The sequence below is a fragment of the Alnus glutinosa genome, chromosome 4 (genome assembly GCF_958979055.1).
Source record: "Alnus glutinosa chromosome 4, dhAlnGlut1.1, whole genome shotgun sequence".
Taxonomy (NCBI): domain Eukaryota; kingdom Viridiplantae; phylum Streptophyta; class Magnoliopsida; order Fagales; family Betulaceae; genus Alnus; species Alnus glutinosa.
In genome coordinates, this window is record NC_084889.1 from 9184729 (window position 1) to 9208295 (window position 23567).

The 23567-nt window shown below is 36.1% G+C and overlaps 1 protein-coding gene across 2 annotated transcripts in view; it reads left to right on the top strand.

Moving 5' to 3' along the window:
• Positions 1 to 2871: 2871 nt before the first annotated feature.
• The window catches only part of LOC133866473 (cyclin-A1-1-like), a 53475-nt gene continuing 32779 nt past the window's right edge, over positions 2872 to 23567 (top strand). The window contains exons 1-11 of one of the 2 annotated variants that reach the window (XM_062303010.1): positions 2872 to 3111; positions 4513 to 4894; positions 5040 to 5176; positions 5320 to 5412; positions 5743 to 5876; positions 6026 to 6101; positions 6207 to 6283; positions 6580 to 6613; positions 7368 to 7517; positions 7628 to 7762; positions 8180 to 8534. In XM_062303010.1, the coding sequence (XP_062158994.1) occupies positions 2911 to 3111; positions 4513 to 4894; positions 5040 to 5176; positions 5320 to 5412; positions 5743 to 5876; positions 6026 to 6101; positions 6207 to 6283; positions 6580 to 6613; positions 7368 to 7517; positions 7628 to 7762; positions 8180 to 8242 (1482 nt within the window). In that variant the 5' untranslated portion in view covers positions 2872 to 2910 and the 3' untranslated portion in view covers positions 8243 to 8534. Of the gene's footprint in view, positions 3112 to 4512; positions 4895 to 5039; positions 5177 to 5319; positions 5413 to 5742; positions 5877 to 6025; positions 6102 to 6206; positions 6284 to 6579; positions 6614 to 7367; positions 7518 to 7627; positions 7763 to 8179; positions 8535 to 23567 lie in introns of those variants that run through there. The other variant, XM_062303011.1, reaches the window with a different exon arrangement.

The window sequence follows — 23567 nt, forward strand, 5'->3', positions numbered from 1 at the left end:
CTTACACAACACAAGATACATTGGTGAACCTATACATGTAGGTTCTACCATGCATGGGTCTCACCAATGCGTTTTGCGTTGTATAAGAGTTGTGCAAAAATCATTTTTCGGATAGTGAAGGGAGGGAAGGGAAAGCGCGGTATATCTTTTTTCCAAGTTGACGACAAAAAGGGAGTATAGAAGAAAAAAAAAGAGGGGGAGGTAGTAGAATGACGCAGGAGGAAAAACAAAAGGACATAAAATAAAAATAAATTTACGTTAATTTAAAGTCTCACCAAATTAACGAAGATGATAGAACAAACCAGGGTCTCACTGGCCTTGGCAGCGTTTCATCATCAAGAAAGACGAGAAGAGTCACACCTCAAAGAAACAAAACTATTTTCATAACATCATAATCTGTTTTATTACAAGAGAATATTATGCTTAAATAAACACTCTAACTCTAACCCTAACCCTAACCTTAATGTGATTGACTTTGGACCAAGGGCCAAGTTTACTTTTAAAATTACAAATAACTTAGACTAACATGATTAACTTTGGGCCAAGCCCATTATTAAATAACTTAAACTTTGGAGCAAGCCCCTGATTGAATACAATTAAACAAATAATTTAAAATTGACTAAATAATCTATTTATTCTTGTCTCGTCTTGCATCGTGAAACAGGAAAGAAGTTGAGCCCCTCCTTCCTCCTCGGTTGGCACCCACGAGAGGAAATCAAGAGAAATGGGAAGGGGAATTTATAGGAGGGGGAAGAGAGAGTAGCTCTGTAGAGAATTCACTCAGTTGCTTGTGAGAGGAAAAGTTTGACAAAAAAAGTCGTAATAGTTGATCGAACAAAAAATGTAATATGTTTCCTCAGTTTAGTTTAAGTACATACTTATATCACAAAAGTATTTTTACTGAATAGTATTCAAGGAAAAAATAAAAATGAAAATGAAAAGACTAGATGTATCTATGCATGAAATCAATTTTCAGTACAATTTTATGATTATTTAGGAAAGTTGTAGAAATATTTTTTAGGAGAAGATTTAGTACCATGTTCTTAAAAAGAGTAGAAAGAAAAAGGATTTCCATCCTTGTGTTTGTCACCCATGATATCAGTATAGTCATAGTCGTGTGTCACAATGACGTCACCATAGTCATGCTCGCTTGTCACTCATAGCGTTAGCATAGTCATGATCGTCTGTCACTCTTATGGTCATATCATTTAAATTTTTAAATATCATAATAACAAATTCACTATGACAACATGTATAATTGTTGTCAATTTTATCCTAAAGGCGAAAAGACAAAAAGAAAAAAAGAAAAAAGATAATTTTTTTATTTTTTTATTTTGACACTTTTGTAATGGTACTCTTAAGCTTTAAAAAGTTTCAAGGTAGAATTGCCATATTATTATTTATTTATTTATTTTTAAAAAAAATGCTTGGGCCGTGGGCTTGAATAAAATCATATAATCAAACAAAATAATTCCACATTTGAATTTGAAGGGCGGTTTTATGTTTAAGAGCTTCTGTGCGACAGTAGTCTATGCAGTTGAATACGTTAAAATTCTCATCTATTTTCAAACTGACTGCTTTTAGTAGACTAGCTCGTAGAGCTGTCTAATTTTCCTTGTCCTCGCAAAACATTTGAATCTATCATAACAATGCCTAGGATTGTGTTTTTTTTTTTCCCCTTAAATTTTCAATTCAGGAAACTGTTTCTTCGTCCATGGTTCGTTAGCTACCAACATTTACCATATATTCTTGTCAGGGACCACTTCAATTAGCGTCATTGATGGCAATGTTTTGGGATCTCCTATCCTCTGCAAGTAAGAGAAGCTATAAATGTGACATGTTCATAAATTTGACATATATCTGTTAAAAAATTGTGTTTCTTTTACATGTTAAAAAATCCATGTCAATTTTATATAAATGATGTGGTAGTGTCTATTAGCCTTTGAATTTTTATTTTCTTAATAATTGATGATTACCGTCACATCAACTCAATAAAATAAAAGTGAAATAAAAATTGAGCATGTAACAATAGTCATTATAAATTAGATTAGACAAAATTTCATCCGATTCAAGTGATTCAAAATCATATTTTAGTTTGTCTTGTTCACTTGTCTTTTTTTTTTTTTTTTTTTTTTTTTTTTTTTTTTTTTTTAGACGAAAGTAATTCATTAAATAGAAAAGATAAGAACCGAACAATATAGTACTCACATATATTCATTAAAAACTTTAAAAAAAAAAAAAAAAATCATATATTCATCAACTTAAAACGCAAAATGGAAGGATTTTTTGAGTTATTTATTCCTAAAATAAAAGATTGATTCCCAATTTCCCTACGTGACTGACTGGTAAGGATATTCTGTACGTATTTTGTCTTCCTATAACTTACCAAAGACAGATCCAGTGACCGTTTGAATTCAAATTCAAAACTTCAAAACTTAAAACCTAATCTGACAGCCTGTGACCTTCGAACAGTAACCGAGGATTTAATCCCATGTGGCGACATTTCATTCGACTGTGTTTGACAATGAAACCCTGAGAAAGATGTAAATGTCATATGTGGGCCCCCCTCCTGCCCCCGCTCCTAACGATTACCGAGTCGATCCAACGGTCCAGATCTCTCCGCAATTCAAATCATCCCATTCCCCGCCTGAAAAGTCTGATTAAACCATTATTATATTACACTCCGCACACACTCGGTGCCTGGGAAACGCTCTCTTTCTCTGCTCTGCCTCTCTCTCTCTCAAAACCCCTCAAAACCTCTTTAAAATCCGATAATTCTTTATACAAATCTCTCTCACTCTCTCACTGTCTGCGTTAAGCTCGTGGGTTCAGCCTGCTTTCTTTCTTGTTCTTGAGCTAACAAAGAAGATAGCTTCTTGGACCCAAAGTGTGAATTTGTTTTGAACCACAATGTCGACCCAGATTAATCGCCGTTCGTCGTTTTCGTCGTCGACGTCATCGTCCTTGGCGAAGCGGCACGCCTCGTCTTCGTCATCGGAGAATATGGGAAAGACTACGTTGACAAAGAAGCGAGCGCCATTCGCTGACGTGACCAATGTCAAGAACGCGGCTCACGTTACTTCACGGAGCTTCGTCCCGTCCTGTGCCCCGGTATTTTACTATCTAAGCTTGTTATTGTCAGTTGGGGTGCTGAGAAAATGAGTGAAAAGCTAGTAAAATCAAGGAACCGCAGTGAAAAAGAAAATGGAATTGAAGAAAAGTTTGAACCTTTCGTCCTTATCTATTCTTTATCTTTTTAATGGGTTTTAGAACGTTTCTTGTTTATAGGGTTTCAAAATATTTGGCATTTGATTCGTAGCTATCCCACATTTGGTGTTACTAAATGATTCATCCTGTTCTTCTTCCTTCCTTTTCATTTATTTATATTTTTTAGATTTTCCCATTTCAAGGTAATGGAGGCTGATCCACTAGGTTGTTGAGAAGTTATGGGGAAATAAAAGCATACTATAACAATTTGATTTAGTTCAGCCGACTCTTTTGGGAACCAAAGCAAACTGTACATTAATTAAAGACCAAAAGTTTGACGCTATTTCATATATTGAACTGCTTGCTTTTTGTATTGAACAAATTTTGAACCTAACAAGAGGCAGAAACAAATAATTTATTGGATTAGAGTCAATGCCACTATGATCAGTCATGTGTGTATTTCGCATGTACAGCTGAGCCGTTTTTATGCAACTAATTTCCTCTCATTTTTTTTTTTTTTGTGATTTTTTTAAACAAATATTGATTCAATAATTAGTTGGGATGTCACCTCAAAATTTTGAGATAAAAATATGATTTTTAACATTACTTTTTTAATAATAGTAATAAAAAGAAATTGAAGTCTATGTTTAGGGACAGTTTTATAATTTTACCCGTCAAATTGGGGTATTTTTTTTTATAGAAGAATTGATTCATGCGCACGAGTGATATGTGCCATTTTTAATCTAAAATTGGCTGCCAAATTTGGATAACTCCAAACAATTTAGTAGTTTGTTTGTTTTTTTTTTTTTTTTTTTTTTTTTTTTTTAATTTTAAGGAGAAAAACATTTTAGTAGTTAATAGGCTTGAATTGCAATGAGATTCTAATTTGGAGTGTAAGTACAAAAAGTAATTTCAGAAGTTATTCTTGTGTCCTTCAAAGATTAATATGACTTTTAAAAAATCACTACTTGATCAAAATTCGATAGTGTGATCAATCACAAATTGAATGGTGATTTTAAAAGCCACATTCTTTTTGGGAAGACACAAGAATAACAAAAGAATGACTTCTATCATTACTCAAATGCAAAATGGGTTGATAGTTTAAGATATAAAGTGTAATTTGCCCCCCAAAAAAAAGCAAAAAAAACTAAAGAAGATTTTTTTTCGACCGTGTCCAAATGCCATCAAAGACATTGCTGCACAAATGCTTACTTCAATTTTGACTTTGTATTGGTATATATGTACATATGATTTTGAACTTTGGTTCATATATTTGGGTGTTTGACTAGATTTTATAAATTGTAGGTGTCATCAGCAACTAAAATTTCCATGGCAAAGAAGGGACCTCCTGCTTGCACTGGTAACATGGGATTTTCGATGAGAAGCTTTGCTGCATCCTCGAATGTTAAATCAACTGGACTTATTCCTTGTAGCAAGATTACATCTTTACCCAGCAGTGATGAAACTGTCCCTACCACTGCTGCCATTCCTGCACCGTGCAGCATGGATGTTTCTCCAAGTAAATCAGATGGACTTTCGGTTTCTTTGGATGAAACCATGTCTACTTGTGATTCTTTCAAGAGTCCTGATGTTGAATACATAGATAACAATGATGTTCGAGCAGTTGATTCTATCAACAGAAAGACATTCAGCAACCTCTACATTTCAGACCATGATGAAAAAGCAGGTGTTTTATTTTAGGAGGAAAATTCAATTTTTCAGTTTTTGTAATGCCTGTATCTCTTATTTGAGTTTTTCCTTGAATTTGTCTGATATATTAAACATGCATATAATGTCTTATCTTTATATGGTTTATATTGATTTGCTTGCAGGGAATATCTGCAACAGAGATGTCCTTGCAGAGACAGAAGCAGAAGATGAAATTGTTAATGTTGATGACAAGTACATGGATCCGCAGCTTTGTGCAACCTTTGCTTGTGATATTTACAAGCACTTGCGTGCGTCTGAGGTATGCTAGTTTTAGTTTAACACATGAATATCTCTTTCCTCGCAATTAGACATCCATGGAGAGTCTAGTCTACATAACTATTTTTAAGGATTTTATACTTTGTTTCTCATTGTTTGTGTTTTTTCTTCTTGTGATCTGTTTAGGCAAAGAAAAGGCCTTCCAGGGACTTCATGGAGAAAATTCAGAAGGACATTAATACCAGCATGCGAGCAATACTGATTGATTGGCTTGTGGAGGTAATTCATATATATATATATATATATATATGTTAAAAGTTTATTAAAAATTGCGATTCGAAAACATAGAAAAACATGCGCTTTCAAATTACAGGCAAGGGGCTTGTTTTAAAAAATACACAATTTTAAAGACCAAACTGTAATTTTGTCAAATGCTGCGTTTGACCGTATACCCTTGAGACATCACATTTATAAGGTTCTTACTTTTAGAAATGGGAATTTTTAGGATAGTGAATCTATGTTGGAAATATCATCACCCAACAATTGTAACCTTATCAAGGGTGTACTTTGTACATGTGTTTATATTCTTAGTTTCTATTCCAACTGCAGGTGGCTGAAGAGTACAGGCTTGTACCTGACACATTATATTTGACCGTGAACTACATAGATCGCTATCTTTCAGGGAATGCAGTGAACAGGCAGCGGTTACAGTTACTTGGTGTCGCCTCTATGATGATTGCCTCGTAAGAAAACATTTCCCATCATACAGTTTTTTTTTTTTTTTTTTTTTTTTTTTTTTTTTTTTTCCTGTTGATGATGTTGACCAAGTAAATAGTATTAACAAGTGCATAGAAAAGAAAGAGTATTAACAAGAAAATTAACATATTGGCAGCAAATATGAGGAGATTTGTGCACCCCAAGTGGAAGAGTTCTGTTACATAACTGATAACACCTATTTCAAGGAAGAGGTTTGGGTCCTATCCATCCACCTTGACTGAACTGTGCTTTGTTGTTGCTATTAGGCTATTCTGCCTAAGCAGCATATATAACCAGAAACATTTCATATACTGCAGGTTTTGGAAATGGAATCTGCTGTTTTGAATTACTTGAAGTTTGAAATGACAGCTCCAACAACTAAATGTTTCCTGAGGTAAGGTGTAATATTTCGGTCTCATATTGGGAAGAGATGAATAGCTTATATAAAATGAGCGGTTTATAAAAATACTCATAGGTATTAAGTCTCACATTGCCTAGTTACTATGTAAAACTAAGCTTTATAAGGGATTTTAGAAAAGCTTCAAATTGACTTAATCATTTTAGAGTGATAGTGCTGATGTGACTAGCACTTTTCCTGGATCGTTACATTAAGGCTAATAAATAACTCTTACTGATGTCTGCATTTTTCATGTACACTGTCCATATGCTGACTTGTGATTCATTGTTTAGGCGATTTGTTCGTGCAGCTCAAGGGGTCAATGAGGTATCTTTCTTGGCCTTGAATGCTCAGTTTGTTGGCTTTACGTTTGTATGTTACAATATAAATAAAATGATTAATTTTTTTTTACCAACTTAAATTTTCGAAATAAATAATAAATTAACAAGTAACGTACACTATATCATTTACAACCTTAGTGGATGCTTGAAGGCCCCACTGACTCGAAGTGACGTAATATGAATGGTCTAAATATTATCTTTTAAAAATTACATTATTGGGGATATTATGATTGTTTATAATTAAGTGGTTTTAAAAGTTTATGCACAATATTTTATTAAAATGAGAAGTGAATAAGAGATGTATGGCTTAAAACTCAAGACTTTTATTTTGATTAAATGTTAAATTATTGTTTATCTCATAAGTTTAAATTGATAGAAAATAAATGATTTAATTATTTACGTAACATTGTAACGGTTAAATAAAACAGCTATCATAATCAAGGATGGAACTAAAAAGTTGATTTTAGGGCGCTTAGACCGTGGTAAAATTTGTTTAAGGGGCCAAAGTTGAAAAACAAGACCTTAAATGAGTTTTTTTTACAAATTTAAAAAGCTGAAGAAATGTATTATTGACCAAAAAAAATTTGCTGGGGGGGGGGGGGGGGGGGCATGGCTTCCACCAGCTCCCCTCTAGTTTTGTCCCTGATCAAATGGTCACTGCACATTAATCATTCTAAGACTGTTCTCCATACCCTCAAATTTTGATTCTTTGTGACGCATTTTATCTGCCATTCTCTTAGGTTCCATGCTTGCAGTTAGAGTGCTTAGCCAACTACATTGCGGAGTTATCTCTCTTAGAGTACAGTATGCTCTGCCATGCTCCCTCACTTATAGCTGCTTCGGCAATTTTCTTGGCCAAATATATACTTTCCCCGTCAAAGAGACCATGGGTATGTGCCTGATATTTTGTTTTCGTTACTGTTTCTTAACAAGATCGACTGCCTTGTAAAAGACGGTTTGATTTTCAATTCTTTTTTTTTTTTTTTTTTTTTGGGTACAGAATTCGACCTTGCAGCATTACACACGTTACAAGCCCTCTGATTTGTGTAACTGCGTCAAGGATCTCCACCACCTGTGCTTTAATAGCCTTAGTTCTAGTTTACCCGCTATCAGGGAGAAATACAGTCAGCATAAGGTAAGCAGAATTTGACACAAATTAACAAGAAATTAGCGAGTTATGGTTGATAGATTTGACCTGTTTAATTAAACAGAATAAGTTAGGATAGACCTATATAATCTTATACTCATGTCTTGACATGACTCGAATCAAACACACGACAGAAGGACTGATAATTTTTGACACGATTTACAAACTAGACACGGAACGAACACAAAATTAGTGGGTTAAGGTTGATGGAATTGATTTGTTAGCATTACTCATAATTTTATATTCATATCTCGATACGACCTTAACCCAACCCGAATTGCCGCTCTTAGTTCTAGGTGGTCAGTTGGATAATGCTTTCTGAGATGTTAATTTTGGTGAATATGCTAATGTCTTAACTTTTTTTTTTTTTTTTTTTTTTTAACTGAGATGTTATTTCTTGTTCAGTACAAATATGTGGCGAAGAAGAGTTGCCCTGCTACTATACCTCCAGAGTTTTTCCACAATTAAAGTCACCAGACATTTGTGTTTCTGGTCCAATGCTTAGTTGGATGTAGACTTCAGGTCAGTGATAATGGCAGCTAGTTGGTTCCAAGCAACTGAATTCTTTTTTTTTTTTTTTCTTTTTTTTTTTTTCACTCCCATTTTGTATAATGTTTTGTCTTTTCCTTGATTTCATCGTTGATGTAGCACATAGTTTTGTGCGTACTTTTTGGGGTTTCTGCTGATTCCACTGCTTCAGTCAACATAAACTCCAAAGCTTGTATGATATGATATGAGATATGTCTTCTATCTTCCACAATGCTTGGAATTTCTGCTTGGAATCAATCAGTACTGCTCACTTACAGCTTCACTTAAATAGATTGATGACAATGAACAAGCTTCGACAATGCTTGTATTTTCGTTTTATCTTAAGAATCCCATTAAAATTCTAACACCAATATTTTTTTTTTCTTTTTTTCCCATTTGCACCAAACTAGTATTAATGAATCTTTTTAAATTGTCGAAAATTTAGATAAATAGACACAAAAAAGAAAAAAAAGAAAAGAAAAAAAGATGCAGAATTCTTTAAAAGAATGTTCACAATTAGATTAAACGAAAATATGATGATTAAATGAGCATGGTGAAATATGGAGATGGATGATCAAATCTGTACGGTTTATTAACTTTTAGGCTATATATGTGCGGTTTTTATTTTATTTTATTGGGTTTTAAATTTAATTTTAAAAAGATATTGGTTCCTTTCCGGTCAATACTTGTTCGGATCCCATTTGATCACATATGGATCAAGGTTTAAGGTGGTATATGCCTGACATAGTGCAAGTGGATAGATGTGAATGAGACGCTGTGTTCTCAAGACACGAACAATCAACACATGTTGATAGGGATAATCAGAATTCTATTATTCAATAATTAACTGTCTTTCTCATTACATTGCATCCTTATTTATAGCGAAACCCTAAAGACTTGTAAAGGAAATAAACGATATTAATGGGTGTCAGCAAATATTCTCTAATTAAAGGAGATACTTGGTTGACAAGGAAAACCCATTTCGGGAAAAAAAAAAAAAATGATACGACAATCAAATCTACAATAAAAAGGAAAATACAGGACAGTAATAAAATCCTCCATGAGATCCGCTCGACCTCTAGCTGTCCCTAGCTGTCCGCTCATCCTCTGCGTCTGTTCACTGAGATGGGTGTCGGTTATTTTTCGAGACAGATCCCCACGTACCTCGGTTACTTTTTTGAGCCAAAGTACACCAGAGTACCTTCCTTGGATATTGTCTGTGGCAAGATAGATGTCTTGTCGATGCGCTTCTTCAGATTGTCCTACATCAGTCTCCTCCACTTCAGAAAAACTTGACCTCGAGTTTAAATCGACATATAGGGGGTCATTTGGATAGTAGGTAAATAAGTCGGCAACACTAAAGGTATTTGAAATGGACATGCCCTCAGGAAGTTCCACCACATAAGCGTTGTCAATGATCTTCCACTTGACCCGAAACATTCCATACTTTCGACTCTTCAGTTTGCCAAAAGTTTCGACTGGAAAACGATTCTTTTGTATATGAGCCATGACTAAATCACTTTCTCGAAAAATCTTCACTCTTCGCTTCGTATTGGTCACATCCTTGTGCTTGTAATTGGCCTGCTCTAGATTTAGGCGAACCTCCTCATGGATCTGTTGCACTCGGTCAGCCATATGCTCAGCTGCAATGTTCAACCCTGGAAACTTCGGAAGGGGAGCCAAGTTAAGAGCATGCTTCGAAAGTTTGATGTAGACAACCTTGAACGGTGATTTGCCTGTGGACTTGTTGCTTATGCTATTGAAGGCAAATTCTACCTGTGCATGTTGCCGAGAGTACAATTGGTCACCTCGGTCTGCCCGTCAGTCTGCAGGTGGCATGTACTGCTGTAGTTGAGGGATGTGTCGAATTGGCGCCACAATGCCCTCCAAAAGTGACTAAGGAACTTTACGTCTCGGTTAGAAGTAATTGTCTTCGACACACCATGCAATCGAACCACTTCTCTAAAGAAGAGATGGGCTACGTGGGTAGCATCTGAGGTCTTCCTACAAGGGATAAAATGTGCCATTTTGGAGAACCGATCAACGACTACAAAAATGGAATCCATACCTCGTTGGGTCCTTGGAAGTCTGAGCAAAAAATCCATACTTAGATCTTCCCATATGGTCTTGGGCATCGGTAGAGGAGTGTATAGCTCGGTATTTTTCGTGTTGCCCTTCTCGGTTTGACACACAGGACACTTCTGCACAAACTTGCCGACATCACGCTTGAGCTGGGGCGAATAATACAGTTCCTGCATGACCACCGAGTCCTCCTCCATGTAATTCCCGTAATATTTGTTCACACAAAGAAGTTCAAGGAACACAAAGTTGATTCCCTCTAAACAAATACCTTTCCTGGATGTGAAAGTTGGCATTTGGCTGCTTCGACATACACCTCTCCCAGACTTCCTTAAAGTCCTCATCCTTGGCATATAGAGCCCTTAAGTGCTCCAAGCTGGTTATCTCAAACTGTAAATTAGGATGTCATCAAAATAAGCCACCACAAACTTATCGATGAAAGGCTTAAACACTTGGTTCATCACTCGCATGAAAGTACTCGGTGCATTGGATAGCCCAAACGACATCACCAGCCATTCGTACAAACCTTCATTCGTCTTGAATGCTGTCTTCCATTCATCACCCAATCGGATCTGAATCTGGTGGTAGCCGCTGCGTAGGTCAAGTTTGGAGAAGATGTAATGTCCGAGACATTATTTAATAATTAAAGCATAAAATTTGAATAAATAATTGATTAAAGTTAATTTAGTGTCCTTAAAAAAATGCAAGAGAATATTTTTAGGTCCAAGGAAGTAGAAAAGAAAATGGAAAAAAGAAATTAGAAAAGAAAATAGAAAAGAAAAAGAAAAAGAAAATAGAAAATGAAATAAGAAAAATAAAATAAAAAGAAGAGAGGAGCACTGATGTGAGCCTCAATTCTCAAAAAAGGAAGGGCCATGGCCATTAAAACAAGGGACACAGATGGCATTTAAAGGAAAGGAAAAAAAAAACACTTTTGTTTTAATGGTCCGTTTGGAAACAATGTTGAATTCTGATTCTTTTCTATTTTTCTCTACTTTTTTAAAAAACAAATCATATTTTATTCAACTTTTTCAAATCTTATCTCACAAAGTCAAATCTCGAAATTCGCATAGTGAATTAGAATTGAATTTTGATTTCAAAAAATCCAACACCCAAACGGACAAGAGCCAGTAGCTCATTTTCATGTGTAGTTCTAGATTTTAGTTTCTTTCTTACTTTTTTTCTTTGGGTTTTCTTGGAATACCCTTGATGTACGAAGATCTAATCGTTCAACCTTAAACCTAACTCCATAAACGTGTTCTACGAAGTTCTCTACGTTTTGACTGATTGTTTTGAAGTAAATCGCTAAACTTGTATTTTTGAGATTTTTGGTTAAATCTTGTAAAATATGAGTTTAATCTTGATTATCCTTTAGGTTTTGGGCTATTTGGAGCTTGCAAAAATTCCCCAAAATTCAGGTAGTGTTTGGGTGAGCTTTGGGTAAGTTTCTTCAAACCCTAGTTTATGGGTATTTAGTTTAATTGGTATTTTATGAATTTAACCCGAAGATCCTCTTTTGGGTTAATGTTATTTTGAATATGTTAGTGTTTTATGTTAATGAGTTAGTGTTTATTGTGATTAGTTAATGAATATAATTTGTGGGTTAGTATTTAATATTATGGATAAATATTTAGGTTGTGATTTTAATGTCTAACCCTAATCAAATATTTTGGGTTAGTGGTATATGGGTTGGTTAGTATTTTTATATTATGGGTATGTATGTGTTTGGAACCCTAGAAAATTCTATGGGTTTTCCAATGGGTTAGCTCTTTGGTAATTTAAGAGCTAAAATATTTATTTTAGTATTAGAAAAATGTTTAGTAATTGCAATGTGTTATTTTTATACTGGCACATTGCGAGAGATTGTCTAGGAAGCTTAGTTAAGCTTGTTATCCGTGCAGCCAAGGTGAGTATTTTATTTACTGAGAAACTTAAGTATTTTTATTATTAATGTATTATATGTTGATTTGTCGAGCCAGTGATATTTTGGATGATTATATATGTTTGAACTTACTTTCAATGTCTTAAAGTATGATGAGAAAATATTATGGATATAGTTCATGTGATAAGGAAGATAAATAGGAATTGATAGTAAGATATGAAAATATGAGTGTAATTGAGATAGATTTGAAGTGTTGTATTGCTTGATGTGGTTGTGATATAAATTATGCAAATTGTAATAGAGAAAATAGCATGATGAGTTAAAATAATGAGTTGTAAATTGATGCATGTTTAGCGATGATTTATGAAAAGCATGAATTATGAAGAGTTGTATGTGATATAGCATGACCATTGAGCACACATAGTGTTGGAGCACTAGCATAACGAGGTCATGTACGAAGAACGAGCCTTTGGGGTGGAAGCCCCAATGGGTGGAGACAGGGGGGTTGGAGCCTTAGAAACAAGTCTTGGGTTGGTAGCCTAAACTGAAACGAAATGAACATGCATAGCATTGTGATGTATGATTGATTGTGCTAGACGTATTGGTATGCTTATGTTTCTTGGTATGGGATGGGGAACATATGTATAGTGATATTCGGCTCGTTTGTATGGCATACTATGAGATGACATGTATGCGGAAATGTATGTAGTACATGGATTCTCCAAAGGTCCTGAGTGTCATGTATGCATGTGCAACTGAGTACTGACGTTGAGTAGATTTCCTAAGATGGCATGTGTTAGGTGTGCGTGCAATACGTGCGTTCTCCAAAAGTACGGAGTGTTATGTATTCACGTATGACTGAAGTATGACATTGAATGGATTGGTTGTATTGTTTGAATCATATTGATGTAGGGTTTTGGAGTGTATATACATGCACGTATTCGCCAAAGGTACGGAAGAAATGCATGTGTATAGAACCGAAATGTTATGTCAATCATCTTTATGTGATACCTAATGAGTCACAAATATTGTATATTTGGACCCCTTAATTTACAACCAAAATGTTATGTCAATCCTCTCTATGTGATACCTAATGAGTCACAAATATTGTATATTTATACCATTTAATTTACATTCATTAAACCCTTAGTTTTGTTATTTTTTGATGTTTTTGACTGGTTTTGGTGTTTTGTAGGTCATTGAGAGAGAAATTGAGGTTTTGAGACAAAAAGGGTAAAAATTCAGATTTTTTTGGAAATGGGCTAGAGCACAGCCCTGTTGAGCTCGAGTGCACGTGCCCACAACAGCGCCTTTCACCTGAATGGGCTTGAGTGCACACGCCCACAATAGCCTTTCACTCAAGTGGGCTTGAGCGCATCCTTGTTGAGCTCGAGTGCACGCACCCAAAACAACCATTAGCACCCTGACGAATGCCCGAGTGCGCTCGAGTGCCCCCCTAGCTAGCTCTATAAATACCCCTCTTTCTCATTTCATTCGGGGGAGGCCGCTTGGAGAGCGCCTTAGGCCCCGTTTTCAGTAGATTTTAAGGTTCTTGGGTGATTTTCACCTAAAACTTCCATATTTTGTAAGTTCCTTTGATTTTTAATGGATAATTGTAGTTTATTTATGCTTTCCTTAGTCATGTATAGCTAAACTCTCATCTAGGGTTGAGGATGAAGCTTCACCATTGAAGATAAACTATGTTTTCATGCTTGTTTATGCTATTTGAGTTTATTGGCTTTTGATTTCTAATTGTTCTTGTAATGTCCGAGACATTATTTAATAATTAGAGTATAAAATTTAAGTAAATAATTAGTTAAGTTAATTTAGTGTTATTAAAAATGTAAGAGAATATTTTTAAAGTCTAAAGAAAAAATAAAATGTGAAAGAAAATTGAAAAAGAAAAGAAATAGAAAAAGAAAAAGAAAAAGAAGAATCAGTCAAACAAAAAGAAAAAGAAAAGTAAAATATATATATATATATATATGTAACATGTGGGGCGACCTACACCCCACATGCGGAAAAGAAAAAAAATGAAGGCCCTTCACTAAAACAAGGCGCATTGTGCCTTGTCGAGAGAAAAGGCCATTCGGCCTTTTCTTTTCTTTTTCTTGAGGAGGCAGTGCCTCTTCTTCTCATTTTCCTCTTAAGGATTGTTATAGAAAATCCTTGATCTACGAAGATCTAACGGTCCGATCTTCAATTCGATTTTGGTAACGTGATCTACGAAACCCGATCTACGTTTCTACCGATCGTTTTGAGGTAAATAGTTAAATTCATATTTTTAAATTTTTGGTTAAATCTAGCAAAATATGAGTTTGATATAGTGTTTTCTTTAGGCTTTGTGTTACTTGGAGCTTGCAAAGATTCCCCAAACACCAGGTGTTATTTGGGTAAGTTCATTTAATCCCTAATTTATGGGTTAATGTTATTTTAAATATATTAGTGTTTATGTTAGTAAGATTAATATTTGTTGTGATTAAGGTAGTGTTTTATAAATTATGATTTAAAGTTTAGAAACCTTAATTTGATAGGTTAAACTAATTTGGGGTTTTTAAGTTATTAAAATCTAGATCATTAAATTGTGCTAATAGTTAGTAATGGTTGTAAAAAGATTAATGAACATAATATTAGAGTTAATGATATTGAGAAAATGTTAGTGAGAAATTATTTAGAGATTAGTGAATATAATTTTAAGGCTAATATTATTTTAAGTGTTAATGAAAATAATTTATAGGTTTGTGAAATTAATTACAGGTTAGTAATTAATATTATGAGTAAAGAATTAAATAGTGATTTTAATATCTAACTCTTAGTAAGTACTTTGAGTTAGTATTGTTTGAGTTTTAGTGTCTAGAATTTATGGGTAGGCGTTTGGAACCCTTAAAATATTATGGGTTTTCCATGGGTTTGCTCTTAAGCAATTTAAGAGCTAAATGTGAGTCTAATATTAAAAGTTGTCAATAATGTGCAATGTATTGTTTTTACAGTAATGCATTGCATGGTGGTGTCTAGGAGACCCAGTGCTTAATATTCGCATAGCCAAGGTGAGTATTCTAAAATATTATTTTCATATAGGGAAAACTTCAATTTACCCCCATGAAGTTGTCACCGATTTGCAATTCAACCACCAATGTTTCAATTTCATCAATTGCACCCCATAAAGTTTCAGAAATTTTCAATTCAGCCAATCCGTCCAATTGATCCGTCTGAATTAACGAAATTGTCCACACGTGCTGCGCACATGGGATTTTTTGTCCAAACTTACCGAAAATGCCCTTAATTAAACGGCAGTGTTTTGGTAAATTAAAAAACTGAAACACCAAAAAAAAAACTCTACGTCATCATCTTCTTAGTCCATTCATTTGCAGGCCGACATGAAAAAGTGCCCGTTCTTCCGAAGCCTCAACTTCACCGTCATACGGTCGCTCACGCTGCCAGAGATCCCTAGAGAAATGAGGCTTAAGATGAGGCCATTGTTGAGCAATAGTAGTGCAGCACAATCCACGACGTTCGAGTACTTCTGAACGGAGGGCAGGATTCGTGCCACATGTTGAGTAGGTCCTGTCGGATTTTGGCTCTGGTGGGTGACACTGACATGTATATTCGAGCTGTCTTGTTTTTTTCTTTCTTTCTTTGACGTATGGTTACGTGACTTTTATACGTATGTTTTTACGTAAATATATGTGTACGTCCTACGTCTACGTAGTCGATCGACGATGATACTGGCCGGAGGTCTGAGGAAATAGTTTCCCGACAGGATTGAACCTTGGGAAGGATCATATGCGCGTTTAACGTTGCCAAATCACGACATTGATTATGTCATAGGTGCTGCAGAAAGCGCCGGCCGGTGTAGAGAATGACCGAGCAAACAATAGAGACCCAGGAAAGCTATGAGTAAAGGAAAACTATGCGAGAATGCTGTCGACCGGATTCGGCTTACATGCTGTAGAGAGAAGTACCAGACATCTGCTGTAAAAAATTGACGATTTAGATCCAATTTCAGTTGATTTAAACTCAAACGGCATCTTTAAGAAAAGAACACATTAACGTTGTTTCAAAGAAAAATACCCACGAGGTATCTCTTTTCCCTTTCTTCTATATTCTATATGTGTACTGTGTAGTCAGCTGTAACAACAGCCCGGCATCAACAGTACAAATAGCACCACCTCCACCTCTTTCTAGTGTTTTTCACTTTTTCCTCTCAACGAGCCCCTGGCACATGCACATGCATGTCAAGAGCCTTGTTCTTTTTCCAAAAAAATTCACTCAAAAATCAACATACAAATTATGGGAAATGGAAATGGCCGCCCCCTGTTGTTCCAACTGCTTGGAAATGGCTGAGTGGTGGAATTTACAAACAAGGCTGATATTTTGGGGGTAATGAGTTGTACGTTGTTGCTTTTATTTGAGGATTGGTTGGCCAAGTAAACTAATTACTAAGGGGCTGGCCAAGTAAACTTGAATTGGGGTTCCCTGGGGTTCTCTGGTTGTCAAATCCTTATGGCTATGTTCACCTCTGTTTTAGAACATGAAAACAGAGGTGAACAGAGGAGCTTTTCCCGGTTAAAAAAAAAAAATTAAAAAATTAAAAAAAGTTCTCTTTTTCCTGCATGTTTTTTGAGGTGAAGGGGGATTATAATGGAGGGTGGTCTATCATAGAGGCACGTAGCGCATGGAGGAGTGTCCTGGTTGTGAGAAACATGGAGATACTCTTACGTGGGAGGTGCAAATGTCCATGTCAAACGTTACGTGAAATTGGATCAGAAAGTGTCTCATAAGCTTCTGAACCTCAACAAATCATCTGGTGGAATCTTCTTTTGCAGATGGAGGACAAACATTTAGGTGCCATTGAAGAGCCAAGTTTCTGTAGGCCTTCTTTATCTCATCTCAAAGTCAACATTCTCAGAACAAAGAAAGAACTTCATAAAAGTTGGTCTTTTTTTGCATGGCCAACTAATTAGCCCTGCATGATATAGTTTTGCGTAGCTTTGGAACCAGCTGGGTTGCAGTCATTGGATTCATTCGCAAAAATGAAGATACGTGAGAGATAATAGCAATAACAATGTTGTTAACAGCAAGCGGTGTAATAGGAAAAGAAAGGCGTCGCTGGAAGACTGCCACTGCTTTCGGAGGCGCCGAATATTAAGGAATAGCCGGAGAGGGGGTCTCCAGGGGAGAGCCGTGAGAAGATGGTGGAGATGAGAGAAGAACTGAATGTGTGATGGACACGTGGGTGGATAGGGTGGATTTCCACCGAACTAGTTGCCAGTTTCCCCACAAACACAAAACGCTGCCGTTTCAATAAGGGTAATTTTGTCAACTTTGGACCAAAAATCGCATGTGCCACTCACGTGGATCCACTTCCGTTTCTTCAAACGGCTCAATTGAACGGAAGGGGGTGGATTGAATTTTTTTGAAACTTAATGGGATGCAATTAACAAAATTGAAACATTGGTGGTTGAATTGCAAATTGGTGACAACTTCATGGGGGTAAATTGAAGTTTTCCCTTTCATATATTAATGAATTGCAAATATATATGTTTTATGAATTTGAACCAACTGTATGTTGAATATATCTGTTTTGGATGATTTGAGTACTTTTGAATATCTTGAAATTATGATGATGTTGAAGTATGTATATGATATGTAGAGTTCGAATAAATTGTGTAACTGTACTTGGTGGTTGGAAATTTTGTAGACTAGGGTTGCATTGTAAATGATTGAGATTTTTAGTGTGAGTTATAAAGGGGGGACATGATGCATTGGGTGCTTAACTGCAAAACTTTGGACACGGTGATTTGAGTCTGGGACTCGGTAATTTGAGTTTGGGTCTCAACAATATGAGTCTGGGACTCGGCGATTTGAGTTTGGGACTTAGTTTCTTGAGCCAATGGCTCTGAGGACATTGCATATGCATACATATATTATGGTGTGGTTGTTTGTATCGTTTTTATGATATATATATATAGGGATGTAAATAAGCCAGTCCGTTCGACAGCCCGCTCGATGCCCGCTCGGTTTAGCCCGATTCGAACTCGAGCTCGATACTGTAGAAACTCGATCGTTACTGTTGAAACCCGCTCGATTAGTAAGTGATACATACCCGACTCGTTCGACAAAACTCGATAGGGGCTCGCGAGCTCAACTCGTTTAAAGCTCGACCGGATCGCTCGCCCGACTTGTTAGTTCGACTCGTTAGCTCGTTCATATCTTACATATATATTAGTAAATAGTAAACATAGTATAATATATATAGTATTACATATTAATTATAATACTTTGATAACAATATTTAGTATGTTAAATTAACATATTAAGTTATTAATAGTTAGTATATAACAATATAACAATATTAAATAGTTAGCATATATATATAAACACATATATCACATCACGCATGGTTAACAATAGTTATATATTATACTTATATTATAGTTACTTAGTTATATAGAATATATTAGACTTACTATTTGTTCACATTATACATATACCATTGTTTATACTCTGTAGTTATATATAATAACATATTATTAATTTGTTACTTATAAACTATAGTTATGTAATATATTTTATAATATGCCTTATATACTTACATATTATATATTTATGTTATTAATAAATGCATAGAAGTTGTTCATAAACTTGGGCTTGAATTCTGCTTTGATCACTCATTGAAAAATTTAATAGTTTACATCGAGCTCTAGTTGAGCCGAGCTTGTCCAGTAACCCGGCTCGGCTCGAATATCATTTTCAACGAACTCGAGCTTGAGCTCGAGCTCGCCCGAGTTTTAAACGAGCCGAGCTTGAACATGTAATTTATAGCTCGACTCGAATTCGAGCTCGACTATTTAGGCTCGACTCATAAACGAGCCAGTCTTGAAATCTTCAAACTCGACTCGGCTCGGCTCGATTACATCCATATATATATATATATATATATATATATATATATATATATATATATATATATATATATATATTTCTTATTGCATGATTTAAAGGCATCGAGTTTTAGTATATCTAGATTGTACGCTACTTGATTGGGTAATGCAAGTGTCTTTTGACATGAAGTTACCTACATCTGGCAATGCTGTTTCTTTGTATTGTTGAGTAAGATGCCATTGTTTTATGCTTAATGTACCTAGATTGTATGCTACTGGATTGGGTAATGTAAGTGTCTTTTGACATGAAGTTACCTACATCTGCCAGTGTTGTTTATTTGTACATTTGAGCCGCAATTGCTTTATGCTTGATGTACCTAGATTGTACGCTACTGGATTAGGTAATGTAAGTGTCTTTTGGCACGAAATTACCTACATCTGGCAATGCTGTTTCTTTGTACATTTGAGCCACCAAATACAAAAGTTTTATAGTAGGTGAGAAGGTATGTAGTTGTTTCCAAGGTGGGATGATTGGAACTTCTATATATGTTCGCAGCTACATAGTATGCTTTAAATGTTTTCTATTAGTCATAAAAGAAAAGTTGGTTCTTTGCGAAAACTCAATGAATAGTATACCTCTGAGGTCTTGGTGTGATTATTTATGCTAAGGCGGTGGGCTCATAATTCCACCTGCGCGGATGCGGCAACCCCTGCAATCGTGCAGACATTGATGCTTTGGTTGCAGGCTATGCGGATATAGATATTGACTTGTCCACCTAGCGAATGAGATGTTATGATTGGAGCACATTGCGACAGTTATAAGTTATGGACTCATGGGTAGTCCATATTTTGGGTATTCTATTTATGGCTTGTGTCCTATGTGGCTTATGTATTTATTGAACCCGTATTTTAGTATGTAATTAGTGTAATATGTTTTATAAGCCTTAAATAGATAGACTTGTAAATGGCTCTTCTTGTTGTAATTATCTGTTATGTATTAGATGTATTTCCGCTATTGATATGTGTTCCGCTGCACATTGATATTTATATTCCGCTGTGTTAGATGTAACTTTGAATATCAGGTACATGTTATGGAACATATACGTTATGTTGACTGAGTGACAAGTAGTTGTGCCACTGTGAAGATCCATTTATGTATGTTTTTTTTTTTTATAAAAAAAATGGGTCGTCACAGTTATACTTTTATTCGATTTTTGAGATGATTTTTGGGTATCTCTTGTAATTTCTGGATACAAGTGATGAAAACGTTGGGTATTCATTGTATTTCGTTCAACGGGTACATTTGATGATTTTGTGAAAAACTGGGTATCTATTGTGATTTGTTCTTTGAATGGGTATAATGGATGATTTGATTTCAATTGGAAAAAGGGTATTCATTGTGATTTGTTCTTTGAATGGGTACAATGGATGATTTGGGAAACACTGGGTATCTTTTGTGATTTGTGTAAAGAATAAATTCATTGAATGACTTAAACGATTTTGGAAGCAAAGTAGATCATACCTAAGATTTGTATGTGAGAACTTCAAATATGTGTTGATGAGCATGAGAATATGTAGCTATGATTTGGTGGGTGTGGATTCCAAAACCTTAAAACCCTATCTTTTGATTTGTTAAGTTTATGTTTTATTTTGTTTTAAAACCCTAAATTTGGAACTAGATTAAAATAGGATTTGTTTGAACAGAGATTGATTTTTCGCAACACAATTCCCCGTGGGATCACCTCACACTCGTAAAATGCTACATTGCAAACGATTTGTGAACTTGCGAGTACTTTTAAAACTACAACAATACCATGTTTGGGAGTATGTGTATATCAGGATTCCCCAAAAGTACGGATGACTCATATGTGCACACGGTCGAAACGTAATTTCACCCATTGCTTAGATACTCGTGTATGTTTGCAATTCCCCAAAAGTATGGAAAGTTTGCATATGAGAATGTCTAAGTCCCACAATTTATTTATGTATATTGTTTGTAATATAAATGTAAAGGTTGGCTCATTGGGAAAACCAGTGAGTACTATACTGCTGAGACCTCAGTAATTTATTACTGAGGTGGTGAATTCATACTTTCACCTGTACGAATGTAGTTAACCCCACTACCGTATAGATATTGATACTTTGGCTGCAGGTTTAGCAGATGTAGTGGATGACCCGTAGCTTTGTATTTGGTGTACTGCGACTAAGGCATATCGTTGGAGTTGTAGCTGCGTGGACTTGGACATTTCATTTTGGTAGTCTTTTGTTGTTGGCTCATTTTCTACGTGACACTTGTACTTTGTAGAGCTAGTCTTTTAGTATGTAATTAAAGTAATATGTTTTAGAAGCCTTAAACAGATAGACTTGTAAATGCTTGTAAATGGCTCTTTTGTGACTAACAGTTATGTTTATAGAAGTGCTTTCCGCTATCTTGATTATGTTGTATATGTTTCGTTGCATAGATATAACTCTGAATATCAAATATATATTATGGGATGTGTACCGTATGTTGGCTGAGCGACAAGTAGTCGTATCACTGTGATGGCTCATTTATGTTTATGTTTTTTTTTAAAAAAAATGGTTGTCATGAAAGACCTTTGCGCTGGCTAGCATATCCAGCTTGTAGTTGAGTCTCGGAATGGAGAATTGGTACTTCACAATGATTTTGTTGATGGCCCTAGCATCAACACACATTCTCCAGCGTCCATCATTCTTCGGAATCAGTAAGGCAGGCACGACACAAGGACTCAGACTCTCCTTGATTAATCCTTTCTGGATCAGGTCTTCAACTTGATCTTGAAGGATCTTGTGCTCCTCAGGACTCATCCAATAGTGGGGCAAGTTAGGAAGACTTGCTCCGGGCATCAAGTCGATTTGATGTTGAATGTCTCTCATGGGAGGCAACCCGGTTGATAACTCAAGCGATGCAAGGTCTCCGAACTCCTCTAGCATCGGTTGTAGAATCCTTGTACTAACTGCCTTTGAATCTGAGTTCGCACCCTTAACCACCAAGGTTAACATAGTCTCGACAGTTTTCACTTCCTCCATAAACTGTGCTTCCCCAAGAGTGAGGAAATGCATCCCGTCTGCCGCTGTATTCCTTTGAATGGAAGTATTAGTCTCGGTTGGAACTAATATAATTTTCTTTCCATACCACCAAAAGAGGTAGGTATTATCCCGACCTTTATACGTGGAGTCTACATCGTACTACCATGGTTGTTCCAACAACACATGATAGGCATCTATCTCTACCACATCACCCTCATCTCGGTAGGACTACCCGATTGAGAAAGGCATTTGGCAAGTGTCCGTGACCGTCGTCTTGACTCCCTTCTTGATCCAATTGATCTTGTAGGGGTTCAGATGCTTCTTGGTTTTTAGCTGCAACGTGGCTACTAATCTCTTGGAGACAATATTCTCTCAGCTCCCATTGTCAATGATCAAGTTGCACACTTTTTGGTTGATGGTGCAACGGGTCTTAAAGATGTTGTGCCGCTGCGTCGGCTCTTTAAGTTTGGGAGTTAACAACACCCTATGTACTATGCAGTTGACGAACTCTCTGTTGTCACCTTCGGCAAATTCTCCCCTTGTATATTCCCCGAGGTCATCTTCGTCTGCCTCTCCATACTCTTCCTGTGGGACTCCTTCTGTTGAGTCCACCATATTTACTAGGCATCGGTTTGGGCACTCATTGGATCGGTGACCTGGTTGTCCTCATCGAAAGCACTTCCCGAGCATTGGTCAGGAGTAAGGATTGCTGCTACTGAGGGTCTTTTCCCGAGGGGGAAAGGTCACTCCTTTAACCGCTTGGGTGCTACTGCTCTTACCCTGGAACCTTCGGGGTTGTGAACTTTGCTATTGACTCTGCGTAATTGCCGACTCCATCTTCTTCTCGGTATTCTTAAAAGCTTGTAACCAACTTGGTTGGTGTGCCATCTGCATCTCAATCTTCATAGCTAGGTTTACTGCCTCGAATAAATTCCACACTTGTAATGAGACCTGATCTTGAATATTCAACCGCAACCCACCGACATACCGAGCTACTTGTTGACCATCTGTTTCGGATGGATTATTCTAAGAGTCTAGGCGATAGAACTCCTCGGTATAATCCTCCTTGTCGGCAATTCTAGTACTACTAGTACAACATCTGCTTGTAATCTGGGGGCAGGAACCAAGCCTTCATCAACTTCTTCATCTTCAGCCAAGTTCGAATCGGTTGCTTGCCTTGCCTCCTCCAGTTGCTTTACGTCTTTTCCCACCAAGTAGATACCCCTCCGTGCAACTTATACCCCACCAACTTAACCTGTTGTGCTTCCGGCGTCTGCATGTAGTCAAAGAAGTTCTCTACTTCGAGAATCCAATCAAGGAAATTCTCGACATGGAGATGACCATTAAAACAAGGAAGGTCGATTTTTACTCG